Source organism: Hylobates moloch, unplaced genomic scaffold, assembly GCF_009828535.3.
Source record: "Hylobates moloch isolate HMO894 unplaced genomic scaffold, HMol_V3 SCAFFOLD_17, whole genome shotgun sequence".
Lineage (NCBI taxonomy): Eukaryota > Metazoa > Chordata > Mammalia > Primates > Hylobatidae > Hylobates > Hylobates moloch.
In genome coordinates, this window is record NW_026652292.1 from 69,608,306 (window position 1) to 69,621,401 (window position 13,096).

At 41.3% G+C, this 13,096-nt stretch overlaps 1 protein-coding gene across 2 annotated transcripts in view; it reads left to right on the plus strand.

The window, feature by feature from the left end:
- TAPT1 (transmembrane anterior posterior transformation 1) overlaps nucleotides 1–10,448 on the plus strand; it is a 65,483-nt gene extending 55,035 nt beyond the window's left edge. For both annotated transcript variants that reach the window (XM_032135576.2, XM_058430156.1), the window contains exons 12-14: nucleotides 1,041–1,117; nucleotides 4,991–5,151; nucleotides 8,200–10,448. In XM_032135576.2, the coding sequence (XP_031991467.1) occupies nucleotides 1,041–1,117; nucleotides 4,991–5,151; nucleotides 8,200–8,429 (468 nt within the window). In that variant the 3' untranslated portion in view covers nucleotides 8,430–10,448. The remainder of the gene's footprint in view (nucleotides 1–1,040; nucleotides 1,118–4,990; nucleotides 5,152–8,199) is intronic.
- The last annotated feature ends 2,648 nt before the right edge of the window (nucleotides 10,449–13,096 follow it).

The following is a 13,096-nucleotide window of genomic DNA, read 5'->3' on the forward strand; positions in this document are numbered from 1 at the left end:
AATGAATAAAATCCTGGAGTCGTGTTAACTTCAGTCACAAATGCCTGTACAGTAGACATTACCCTGTAGAGACTGTGACACAGTTGAGGGCTAATTCCATTGTCACTTTTCTCATAGTGAGAGTTTATTGAACATATGACGAGCCATTGCCCCACCTCTTCCCAATTGTTCTTTTATTAAAAGCATTTTTAAATGTGTACCATTATGATGTTTATTTAAGATACCCTAAAAGACTTTGGATAACTTGACATTACTAGATAAGACCACTTCTCCCTAATTCTGTATTTCTCTTTTAACATATGGGCACAGCAGCACTTGTAATGTGTGGACATTTTCCTTTAACTGATTCCACCAGATTTATTCAGCAGACTTCCAAGGATAATGCTTTTATTCCTTTTATTTCTTTGAAAGAAGTAAGAAAATGGATATTTAACTGTAACTATCCAAAAGAGAGAAATGTTTCAATGTTTAATTAATTTTTTAATAGTGTTTAGTTTTTCTAAATACAAAACTTTTAAGGTTCCATTTTTCCTATGTTCCCTGTGAGTTACTGGGGGCTCTTAAAAGAGTCAAAGAAGAAAGGATGGGGAGCAAAAAAACAGGAATAAGGAAACGCCCACCAAATGATTCTAACTCTGGTGTGGACACGTGTAGCACGATGAAATCATTTGTACTTTGCAGAATAATATTTTATAAAAATCAGCTGCTTTGCATCCCTATGAGGTATAAGTACATGTGTCATTCATGACCTAGGTATAGGGCTGAACTTAGAGAGTCCACAAGAGTCAAACTGTTGCACTAGCCACAGGCATCCCAGATTTGCTTGAACCAATCCAAATGTACCACAGAAGGTTTCACAAGCAGGCGGATTTTGATACAAATCGACAAATCTGCCTTCTTGGATTTTTAGACAAAGGCCATAGATATATGCCTAAAATGTTAAAGTCAGCATGGAGAAATCTTTTTAAGTATTAACTAATAACTCTGTGGTTGTGTGTTCTGTTTGTGTGTTTTTGTTGTTTTGGTTTGTTTCTGGCTAGCTCATCAGAGTTGTAACAAGCTCAATTAAAGTGCAAGGAATCCTGTCTTATGCCTGTGTCATACTCTTCTATTTTGGGTAAGATTATTCTTGAATATGTTTTTGGCTATACAGTAAAGCATAAATGCAAGATGTAATGGAAGTTAATAGCATCCCAATCATACTACTCCCAGTCTATGCCAGGGGCTTCCATTCAACAGCTATACCTCCAAGTGTATTTATTTGTGACTCGGTTAGATTAACTACACTGCTATTTGGAAGTAGTATTAATAGTACTTTAGATTTTATTTTAATTTTTAGCAAAATCTTAAAGCCCTTTTTGCTTAAGATTTAGATTTCACTCACATTTTTTTGATGAATAAAAGCCTGCCATTGCAGACATGTTTTCATATTTAAAAACATCTTTGACCCTCCAATATGTTTGCCACGTTGAATTGTTCAGCACATCGTAGGCAGGCATCACGTAAACGCAAATGTAATGCACAAGCGTAGACTTTCTGTCTGTGACCAGTGGAATCCATCTGCAGGTTTGTTGGTCTCATGATCTTACATTTTGGTTGGGGGAGACATACAGTAAATTAACAACTAATTAAGATAGAAATAAATGGTATGAAGAAAATAACAATATAAAATGATGATTTTTCCATTGTTACTTTTCTCAAGAAGTAAACGATGATAAAGTACCCAGACCTGGCATTCAATTAACTTACTGAAAAATGAAACGGGAAACCTGTTCCACCCTCGCTTAGGTGATGTACATCAGGAGCTTCACTCAGGGAGGGGTGGTCTGAGAGGGTTCGAACTTGAATCCCTCCAGAGGAAAAAGGTTGGAGGGTAAGCATAGCAGTCACAACTTGAGCGGTGGATTTGCTTAGAGTTCCAGTTTCATGGTATTTTTAGTGTGTTTTTCACATTGTTTCCTGCCCAGGGCTTAGCACACTACCTGGCACGTGCTCAGGAAGCTTCTGTTGAAGTAGCATGGGAATAGTCACTTACTGTCTGCACTTTCCGCCTCTCCACCAAGGATCCTGAGTGGTGAGCCTGCTTCCCAGCTCCTGCAGTAGCTGGCTCAGGCCCTTGTCCTGCAGAGCTGTGTGTAGGTCATGTGGCTAATTTCAGTGTTTCACAGAGGAGGATGAGGTTCTGATCACACTGTACAGCATTGCCTGTTTTTTGTTTGAATGAGTATGTAAATGGTTTACTATATTAATGTAACTTTTCATTTTTTGACATTAAAAAACATTAAGACCTTCCTTTACTAATGTAGATTCTCACACAGCCCCTCAATGTTTTTAACATTGTGCTGTGTTTACGAAGTGGTATTGCTGTAATCTCAATGGGAATAATTGTTAGACAATCTAATTATTCTAGTGTTTTTTACATAATAATCAGGAAATGAAGCATGTATATGCTACATCTGAAAACCTTTGTTTAGTTACAATTGCCTGTGCATAGTTCACCCAGGGGTATGAGCTTTAATCGTGAGTTACTTAGAATTCAGGGCACCTGTGCCCCCAGCCTCCCGTGTCACCTCCCTCCCCATGTTGCTTCACTTCTCCACCTGGATAGCGTAGCCAGGCATATCTGCTCACTCACCTTTCTACTTTATTCACCTACTCTAATCCTCATCTCAGGGTGATTCCTAAATTATCCTCTTCTCCTTCAGACACTTTCTCAAAACTACCTTGTCCATGCATTCTTTATCAATTAACTACATCAAACCCAGGAATCTGTCTTCAGTTAAAAAAATAAAATCAGAATTCAGTTGGGCCTCTTGACATAAAATGCTGAGCTTTTCCCCCACCACACCCAGTTTCTCCTCTTTCCCTCCAGACTCACTCTCGCCAGCTAAGGTGGGAGGACTTGCCAGCCTCTGCCGTTACTGCTCTCTGCCCAGCGCTCCTCAGGGAATAGCTGCTCAGCAGCAGGGCCTGGGCCTAGGCCTGGGCTGGTCTAGGGCTTGACCAAAAAGAAGCCAGACAAGTGCCCTGCCTTGATGTCACAGAAATTCCCAACAACAAATAGACAACTAGAAAAACAGGTCACTCTATTGACAGTTGGTAGGAATCATTAGGAAGAAAAGCACAGTAGTATGAGGAGATGAATGGGCAAGGCAGATGCAGCTGTGTTAGAGAGGGTGGCCAGGGCAGGCCTTTCTGGTGAGTTGGTGTTTCTGTAAGTAAGGGAGCTGTGCAGCCACCTGGGAAGAGCGTAGGCTCAGCAGAAGGGCACAGGGACACAGGCCTGATGGAGGAACAGCAGGCGCCAGGCAGCTGCAGTAGTCCATGAGCAGCCACGGGGGAGGAGGGCCTGGGGAGGGGAGACCATGAAAGGAGCTGAGCGGAAGATGGCATGGTGGCTCATGCCTGTAGCCCCAGCACTTTGGCAGCCTGGGTGGGAGGATTGCTTGAGCCCAAGAGTTTGAGACCAGCCCAGGCAACATAGCAAGACCCCATCTCTACAAAAAAGAAAATTAGCTGGGCGTGGTGGCATACGCCTGTGGTCCCAGCTGTGCAGGAGGCTGAGGTGGGAGATTGCTTAAGCCCAGAAGTTCAAGGCTGCAGTGAGCAATGATCATGCCACTGTACTACAACCTGGGCGACAATGCAAGACTGCCTCTTAAAAAAAGAAAACCAACTTCTTCACTGGTTATAAAACTGGCATTGAGGTTAATGTGAGACTTTTTTCTTCCCATACTTTTTTCCAGATTTATATTGAATGCCTTAAAATATTCATATTCTTTGACCCAGAAATTTTATTTCTGTAGTCATAGGTATCTAGGTATCCTAAAGAAATACAGATTTAACATATTTTCTTAATCAGAAATTTTTTGGTAGAAGCAAAATATTGAAAATAATCTAAGTATCCAGAAATAGGAGTTTGGGGCTTTGTTATTTGATAACCCATATAGTGATGTTATAAGGCCATTTAAAATAATGTCACTGAGGAACATTAACTGATAAGGAACAAATTCATGATACATTGTTATATAAATAACAACAATAATAACAAAATTGCTTACCATGTCTGTGTGCCAAGCACTGCTCTAAGCACCTTACCTGACTGCTCTTCTTTCCAGATTAGCTGGTTGAGTAGCTTGCCCAGGTGCACGCAGGTTCTAAGCAGTAGACTCAGGACTCCACACAGACACACTTCACCCCGGAGTCCATGCTCTGCCTCCTCACTCCACTCGCCTACTGCCTTGTAAAATAGACCCTGTTTCTATACAGCAAGAAAGTACAAATACAGGCATACTCAGAGAAGGCGACTGAAAGATAACATACTAAATGTCACAGTGATTATCATAAGGGTGTGGAATCATGTAATTTTATTATTTTCTTTTTTGTTCATCTGCATGTGCTAAATGTATTTGTTGTGTAATAAAAGAATAAATGTTAAAATATTTAATACCAGAAAAAATTTCTAAATGGTATAATTTCTTATAAGAGAACTAAGGAGGCCAGGCATGGTGGGTCACACCTGTAATCCCAGCAGTTTGGGAGGCCGAGGCAGGTGGATCATGAGGTCAGGAGTTTGAGACCATCCTGGCCAACATGGTGAAACCCTGTCTCTACTAAAAATACAAAAATAGCCGGGCGTGGTGGCAGATGCCTGTAATCCCAGCTACTTGGAAGGCTGAGGCCAAGAATTGCTTGAACCCAGGAGGCGGAGGTTGCAGTGAGCCGAGATTGTGCCGCTGTACTCCAGCCTGGGTAACAGAGTGAGACTCTGTCTCAAAAAAAAAAAAAAAGAAGAGAACTAAGGAATTCCAAGTTTTTCTTTGTGGCAAAGAAGCCTCAGAAAACTCAAGATTTGTGTAAGTTCCTCTAAATCCCTAATCTGTCCCCGTCCCATGCCCCCCCACCTTCTCCTTAGCCATGGTAGTAGATGGCATCCAGAGGGATTTAGATGAATTCCAACGGATGTGGTTTGTTTTGTTTCTGTTTTTAGGTTGATATCCCTGAAAGTACTTAATAGCATCGTGCTGTTGGGGAAATCCTGCCAGTATGTGAAGGAAGCCAAAATGGAAGAGAAGCTGTCGAATCCTCCCCCAACCTGCACTCCAGGCAAGCCGTCCAGTAAATCACAGAACAAATGTAAACCCTCTCAAGGTAGGTTTGGTCCCTTTCTTCACTTCCCTGGATCATTTTCAAAGAGTTAAATCATAGTTTGATCAATGTTAAGCAACGCTTTAAAGATTGGTTTCCCTTTGCATAGATTTTTGGGTCTTTTAATGGTTGTGTTTTAGATCCCATCCCATATATACCTGGCCCAGTGTTCTGAGTTTTTCCATTTACTCATTCGCTGTTCAACATTGAGCACCTGTGACACATCAGCTCCAGTGGATACAGCAGTGGGGTGGAAAGGCAATTCTCTGCTCCCGTGGAGCTTGTTCTAGATTGTTGGGAAGAGGGGTAGAGAGAAATAAATATGCACTATGTCAAGTGACAGGGAACTGCACAGAAAACAAAAGCAGGACGGGGAAAGGGAAGTACAACAGGGAGTTGGGCGCTCTCCCCAAGTGTGAGGAGATGGCACCGCACAGAGTCCTGGAGCTCGAGACAGTGCATCCAGCCTTCCAGGAGCAGCTCCCAGGCAGAGGCCCAGCAGGCCCAGCAAAGGCACCAGGGCAGGAAGATGCTTGGCGCATCAAAGGACATTAAAAGCCAGGTGGCTGCAGTAGCCCATTCCCAGGGAAGAGGACTGGAGAGGGGGTCTTGGGGGCCATGGAGGGCTGCAGGCTGTTAGGACCTTCCAGGTGGAAGGGGGCTGTTGAGGGGCTTTGAGCAGAGCAGTGGCATGGTGCAGCTGACATTTTAAAAGGATCGTTCTCAAGCTTTGTGGAAAATAAACTCCAGAGGAGTGGGCCCAGAGGTAGGGACCAGAGAGGCAGCTACCTGGCCAGGAGCAGGGTAGGTGGTGTGAGCAGGGAGACCTGGCCAGGTTCTGGATTGACCTGGGAGGTTTGTGTGAAGTATTTGCTGATGAGGAAGTTATGCAGTGTGAGAATAGGTGAGTTCAAGATGATTGGAAGGTTTGTGGGTTGGAAGATTTGGAGGAAGAACTGGGACATTGACTTAATTTTTGTTGTTAGGTGGCAGTTCCCTGTTCACAGAGGTATTTTTTCATATAACTTTTAGTTTAAATGATGTATTTTTTTTTTGAGACAGAGTTTTGCTCTGTTGCCCAGGCTGGAGTGCAGTGGCGTGATCTCTGCTCATTGCAAGCTCCACCTCCCAGGTTAACGGCATTCTCCTGCCTCAGCCTCTCCGAGTAGCTAGGACTGTAGGCGCCCACCACCATGCCCAGCTAATCTTTTGTATTTTTAGTAGAGACAGCATTTCACCATGTTAGCCAGGATGGTCTCGATCTCCTGACCTCCTGATCCCAAAGTGCTGGGATTACAGGCGTGAGCCACTGCGCCTGGCCTAAATGATGTGTTTTTAAATGTGTGGAACTGTGTGCAAGGTCATAGAGGAGATGCTGAAGAGACAAAAATAAAGGATGTCCTTCAAGGCCTCATGTAACTACAGGGGTCCAAATAGGTGAGCAGAGGGTTTGGAGGGACAGGAGAGGGGCGTTCTTCTAAACTAAAAGCTTGAAGGATGAAACTGGCCCAGGGCAGGCTGGTGGAAAGGGCACTCCAGAAGGGCCAGCATGAGTTAGATCATGGAGGCCTGGAAAAGCATCTGGAGAACTAGCAGCTCAATATGGCAAGTGTGGAGTGTGCTTCAGAAAGAGGGAGGAGAGGAGAGTTGGGCTGGACTGGAGTCCTACCTGAAAGTGGGGCTGTGCTCATCATGTGTACTTAACCGGAAGCAAAAATAAAGTAAAATAACAATGTGTATAATCACTGGGAATTTTTTCATTATAAGAATACTATTAGTAATAAGGATTGCTTTTTTTTCAACCAACTAGGTAATTCATAGTGTGGCCTGTACGTGTTCTCTTGTTATGCATATTAGTTAAGAAGTTAGGCCGGGCATGGTGGCACACGCCTTTAATAATCCCAGCACTTTGGGAGGCTAAGGCAGAAGCAGCACTTGAGCCCAGGAGTTCGAGACCAGCCTGGGCAACCTAGTGAGTCCCATCTCTACAAAAAATATAAAAAGAAGAAGTTAGTAAGCATCACTCTTGCTTTCAAGGAGTCTAATGGGGATAAAAGCTTTAAGCACGTACTGCAGGGCAGGGCCATTGACTCAGGAGTCATGTTATGAGAAGTACATTCAGGACGACGGCCTGAGTGTTTGCTCAGAATGTCTTGGAGGTCAGGAGAACACAGACTGGAGAACATTCAGGAGGGTGTTGAAGTCAAGCTGAAGAGAGGGATGGGGCTGTCTCTCAAAGCTGCATCAGATTCATCACGTTGTAAAAGAGACAAAAGACAGCGGTCCTGGGGGTGAGGGCAGGAGAGAGGGATTACTACAAGAGAGCTGGATGCGTCATTACCTCCATCGTGGCAGTAGTGTGACCAGGTGCATGCACATGTCAGAACTCATCAAATTATACATTTTAAATGTGTACAGCTGATGGTATGTCTTTTTTGCCTCAAAGAAGCTGTTCTTACATGGATTGAATGTAGATTCAGATGAATCTCTCCAGGCCCCAGCCCAGCTGTCCCCAAAGCCAGGCTCCAGGATCTCTGTGACCTAAAATAAACATTGGGGGTTTTGTTTATTTGTTTGTTTGTTTTAACCTCTGGTTTGGACTTCCCAGAGATGATGATGCTAAACCAACTGTAGCTGAAGTGACTACAGATGACAGGTGGAATGTAGTAAAGTCTTCTTGGCCCACTCCCCGATGTTCTGTATTGGAGCAAGTGTTAATTTTTCAGGACTGGCAACAGTCATGTTAGGTCTTGATTATATAGAGAAGAGCCGTAATGTAGGTGTTGTGATCTTTCTGCAGTTGGGGGATGGCATTGTTTGTGTGATACGAGCAATGTAATGTACCCTTCCATAAAATTGAACAGATGATTAGCCTCTAAGTTTTATTATAAATGATGGCTGCTTATACAACATGCTATTTGGTTATCACTTGCTTTATCTAAAAGCATGGATAATGGGCACTTTTTTCAGCACCACTATATTGGTAAGTTTGTATTTATTAATAATTGGGGAAAAATCTTTCTCTAATTTAATGGATCTACTTTATCACAGGCCTTTCCACAGAAGAAAACCTATCTGCCTCCGTCACCAACCAGCCTATTCATCAAAAGGAAAATATCATACCATTACTTGTGACAAGCAATTCTGATCAGTTTTTGACAACTCCAGATGGTGACGAGAAGGACATAACGCAGGACAATTCTGAATTAAAACACAGATCCTCAAAGAAAGATTTGTTAGAGATAGACAGGTTCACAATTTGCGGAAACCGAATTGACTGAATCTGTGGCTTCATGTGCTGAAGAAGCTGGGTCCTGGGGCAACAAGTGCTGTGTTGCCAGGACAGATAGATGCTAAACATGGCACTTAAATATTTATTTAAAAACTTAAATTATTATTGGCAAGCAAATCTTAGTATCTTTCTTCCAGTAATATGGCCTGGCTGAGGGTCAGATTACAGGACAGGAGCGACCTCCGGCCTTGACTCTCTGGGAAGCTTGATGGATTATAAAACTTCCTCCTGCCTGGCCAAGCAGCAGCGTCACTTCCAGGACCCAACAAAGGCAACATCAAAATCTGTTTTGCTTTGTCAATCTGGGCTTCCAGAATGTTGAATTTGCCTCAAGTCCTCTTCAGTATAAGGAAATACCTGGAAAACTGTGAAACTTTTCCCACGACGTTACCTTTCCAGTCTCATACTATTTTCACAAACAGTTTTCAACCGTTACTTCATCTGCCAAAGCATTAAAAAAAATTAAACATAAGTCAAGATAAATGTTCTTACCACCAGAATAACCCTTAAAGATGTATCTTAATTAATCAGAATAAAAGGCTATCTTAAATAATACATGATGAATAGTAGCATTTTGTAGGGTTAAAAAAAAAAAAGCTAAACTAGTTTATTTATTAAAAAAATAATTAATGAAGACTATGCATTACTGGGAAAAATCCTTCATAATTTTTCAGTTTACTCTTTAAAGCAAAATGTAAGCTGTATGTCATTTAATTGGTGGATAAAACATAAATTTCCTTACAAAAGGGCACTTTTTACACCAAGGAAGCAGAGCAGTGTTAACTTTCAGGTATACCTAACTGATTTTGCTTTAAAACTAATTACTTCATAAATTATTACAGCTAAAAGGATTTGATGTTGAACAGTCTGAAAAATTGTCAATGTACAAAATTCAAAACTGTCAACTTTAACTGTAAAGTAAATGCTCCAAGTGTGTTAGGCAGCATCATCTTGCTTGGACTTACCAAATGCATTAGTCCTTCTGTTTGGTTCGACAGCGGGTGTGCCTGTGCTGGGGCAGGGTGTGTGTTCTGTGGGAGGGTGTCTGTGGGGATGTGACTGTCAGGGTGGGCCTGTGCTGGGGCAGGCCTGGGTCTGGAGAGGATTTTGTGTGAAAGTAAATGGGGTGTTTGAGGCGTATGGGTGGCTGTTGGTGTGGGGAGGCATCTGTGTATGGCTGTTGGGAACAGCAACCAAAAGGTGCTTTTTGGTTTTATTTGAGATCAGGATTCTGTTTCCGCTTAATTACTAGTTTGTGGCCTATATCATAGAAGTTATTTCCCACCCCATTTTATCTTGACAACTGTGTTTGCATTTCTGTAAAACTTCTACAACTTCTGGTTTCAGAACTGTCCAGAAGATGGTACTGTTAACTGTTATTTCCTTTGATGTTTTGATTTTGAAGTTTAGCTCTCATGCAAATGTTTCAGGCATACATATATATGCAGAAAGCAATTTTTAGGTGATTTGTCTGTTTCTTGGATGAAATATAAAGCAAGCTTTAATATTCTGACTTGTTCATTTGAAATACAAAAAAGTAAGTGAGTTTTAATGTTTTGCATTAACTAAAGAAATCTGAAGATTAATGTTGAGGAAATTGTATGGACATGCCTTTGTGAAACCAGGAAGTATTTTAAGTTAAAAATGAAAAAGCTTTTAATTGCTTTGTGTGTGTTTTAATGGAGCCCCATTTTAGAATTATTGTTTTTTCCATCTCCCTTTACCAACAAAAGGAACAATGCCACGGTGAATGGAATAGTTTGGGGAAAGCTTTGCCAAACACAACCCTGATTTCAGAGCAGGAACATAGTTTGGACAGATCTTCAGTTCTGCTTGAATTATTCTGTTACTGTGCTGTCATTTTCAGAAGATTTCCATTCCTTTGCAGATGCTGTTGGGAGTTCGGGATTATGTTCATTTCTTCTGTTATAATGGCATTCAATACTAATTTTATAAATGCATCTTGTGTGAAACTCAATAAATTCAGTTTTGTAATCTTTTTTAAAAAGGTCACTGAATTTATTTTAGTATTTACTATTGTATTTGGTAGAGTGAATTTCCCACTGTATAGTAAGAATTTATTTGTAATTCACAAGAGATAGAGCTATCTTAATTTGAATTATTGTTTTGGTCTTAATGGTGGCAAAATGTTTAATTTTGTCTTTGCAAAAAATAGGCTGGGCCTTGATTATAGATCATTTAATACTTCTCAGCAAATGAAGGTATTTGCATTTTACGAGTGTTTTGAATGTCACACAAAATATTTTTCACATCTGGGAGTCAAGTTGAAGACAGTGCTTTGGTTTTAAAAAAATCTAATGAAGGCACAGCATAGGCCAGACCCTTATTAGGTTTTCCTTTAGAATAATTGTAAAGATCAAGTGTCACTGATATGCTTGTCCAGATTTTCTTGTGGACTTTGGCCAGTATTTAGAGTTTATATTCATTTTACATAAACTGAAAGAAACTTGCTATAATTAGGCCATCAAAATATATCCTGCCACTCCTGGTAACTCAGCAGAGGAGGAGATAAATTTACAAAATAATGTAATATCTCCACATTGTTAAATATTTTCAACTGTTTTTTATCAACAAAGATTTGTTAATCACTTCCTGTGTGTCAGAAACTGTTCTAAGTGGTGGGATCAGCAATGAGCAAGATAAGTCCCTGTTCGTCTGTGGAAGACTGGTAGGAAGAAATCGATGAAATAATGTCTGCTGGTCACAGGGTGTCCACTGACCAAATGATCTCTCAGGCTTATTTCGGCTCTAAAATATAGTTCTTTAAAACGTTTATGTAAGTCTGATTTTTTTCCTATTGGATTAGCTTGAAATAATTGTATAGCAATTGTACAGTGCTTCTTTAAAATAGAAATAAGAAAAGACTTTCTCCCTGAAGACTGCTAGTTGTCCAGCAGAATCCATTCTCCTGTTCCATCATGTAGAGTTGTAGCTGGGCATGTGCTGCTTGCTGGGGACTGCATTTCTCAGCCCCTCTTGCTGTTACCTGTGGCCAGCTGACTCATTCTCCCAGGGGATGTAAGTTGAAGGGTGTATTCTGCTATTGGGCCAGGACCCTTAAGACCGTGGGTGAGTCCCCCTCACCTCCTCTGTCCCCTTCCCACAGGTGGAACCCAGAGAAGGTAGTGACCTTGTCCCAGTAGGTGCCCATCATGGCAGAGCCATGAGAGAAGGAACCTGGGTCCCTGAATGCCGCTGTGTAGCAGAGTTGATGGTCAGCTTAGAAAATTCCACTTGACTATACATAAGAGAAACTTTTGAAATGCCATTGTTTCTAAGCCACTGAACCTGGAGGTTCTGTTCATGAAGTTTAGCCCACGTTAGTACATAAGGAAATCTGAGAGGGACTATTTAGAGATCTTTACATAAAAGGAGCAAGGAGTTAGACCTATCTTGCTAAAACAGATTCTTCTGAAAATTCTCTCTCTGGATACTCATTATTTATTATTTATATGGAAAAAGATAAAGATTACTCCACCCCACTTTTTCAGAGGTCAGACTCAGCACCCTTGGCTGTCTTGAACTGAACATTAAACTTGCCCATAAGTGGCAAAGTTCTATTTGTCCATATACTCTATCAAATAGACGTTTCTTGCCCTTTATCTCAGAAAAGTGTGTATAGTAAAAGAGTAAAGTGTAAGCACAGCTTAACAGCAAGGAGAAGTAGAAGCAAGAGGAGTTAATCAGGAGAGCAATAAGAATTTACCTGAGGTCAATGATGCCATGCCTGTGATTGCCGATAAACTGTATTACAGGTCAGTGTGATGTGTCGTATGCAGTAAGTGTCTTGAGATCTAGGATGATTTAGATTGTGTTCATTACATACAATTAAGGATTGTGTTTGATACAAATTAAGGATCGTACTATTGAGAGGGGAAGTTGTTCAGAAAAAAAAATGGCATTCTCAGGGACCTTGAGTTCTCTGAAAAGTTTGCTTATAGGGAGGAACTATTGCTTAGCAGTGCTGAGCAAACAAGGCATTGCTGTTCTAAATTTTATTAAGAGAGTAAATGTATCAGCAAGTTGGCAAAAGGCACAGTTATGCATAGTGTAGTAAAGTTGTATTTGAGGTTTTTGATATTTAATGACAAGGTAGGTATCAATACAATATGTTTTGCTTTTATATGTTTTGTTTTTTGGGTTTTCTTGTGTTTTGTTTTTGGCTTATAAGGAAACCAAAGGAGGTCTTGAGGGCCCATTTGACCTCTTTTTAAAGGTATTAGCTCAGGAACTACAAAATGAATGAGCTCTTGCAGCGTGAATAATCATCAAAGTGGATAGTTAATTTTGAAACTGCAATTATTTTCAATAAGCACATTCTCATTCCATTTTTAATATGTCAACATAAGAATGTAAATACTGGGAAGATTAGAAATCATCATAATGTCAGGTTTAACCAGATAAGTGAAATGTATAACAAGGGCCGGGCGCGGTGGCTCACGCTTGTAATCCCAGCACTTTGGGAGGCCGAGGCGGGTGAATCACGAGGTCAGGAGATCGAGACCACGGTGAAACCCCGTCTCTACTAAAAATACAAAAAATGAGCCGGGCGTGGTGGCGGGCGCCTGTAGTCCCAGCTACTCGGAGAGGCTGGAGTGCAGTGGCGCAATCTCGGCTCACTGCAAGCTCCGCCAA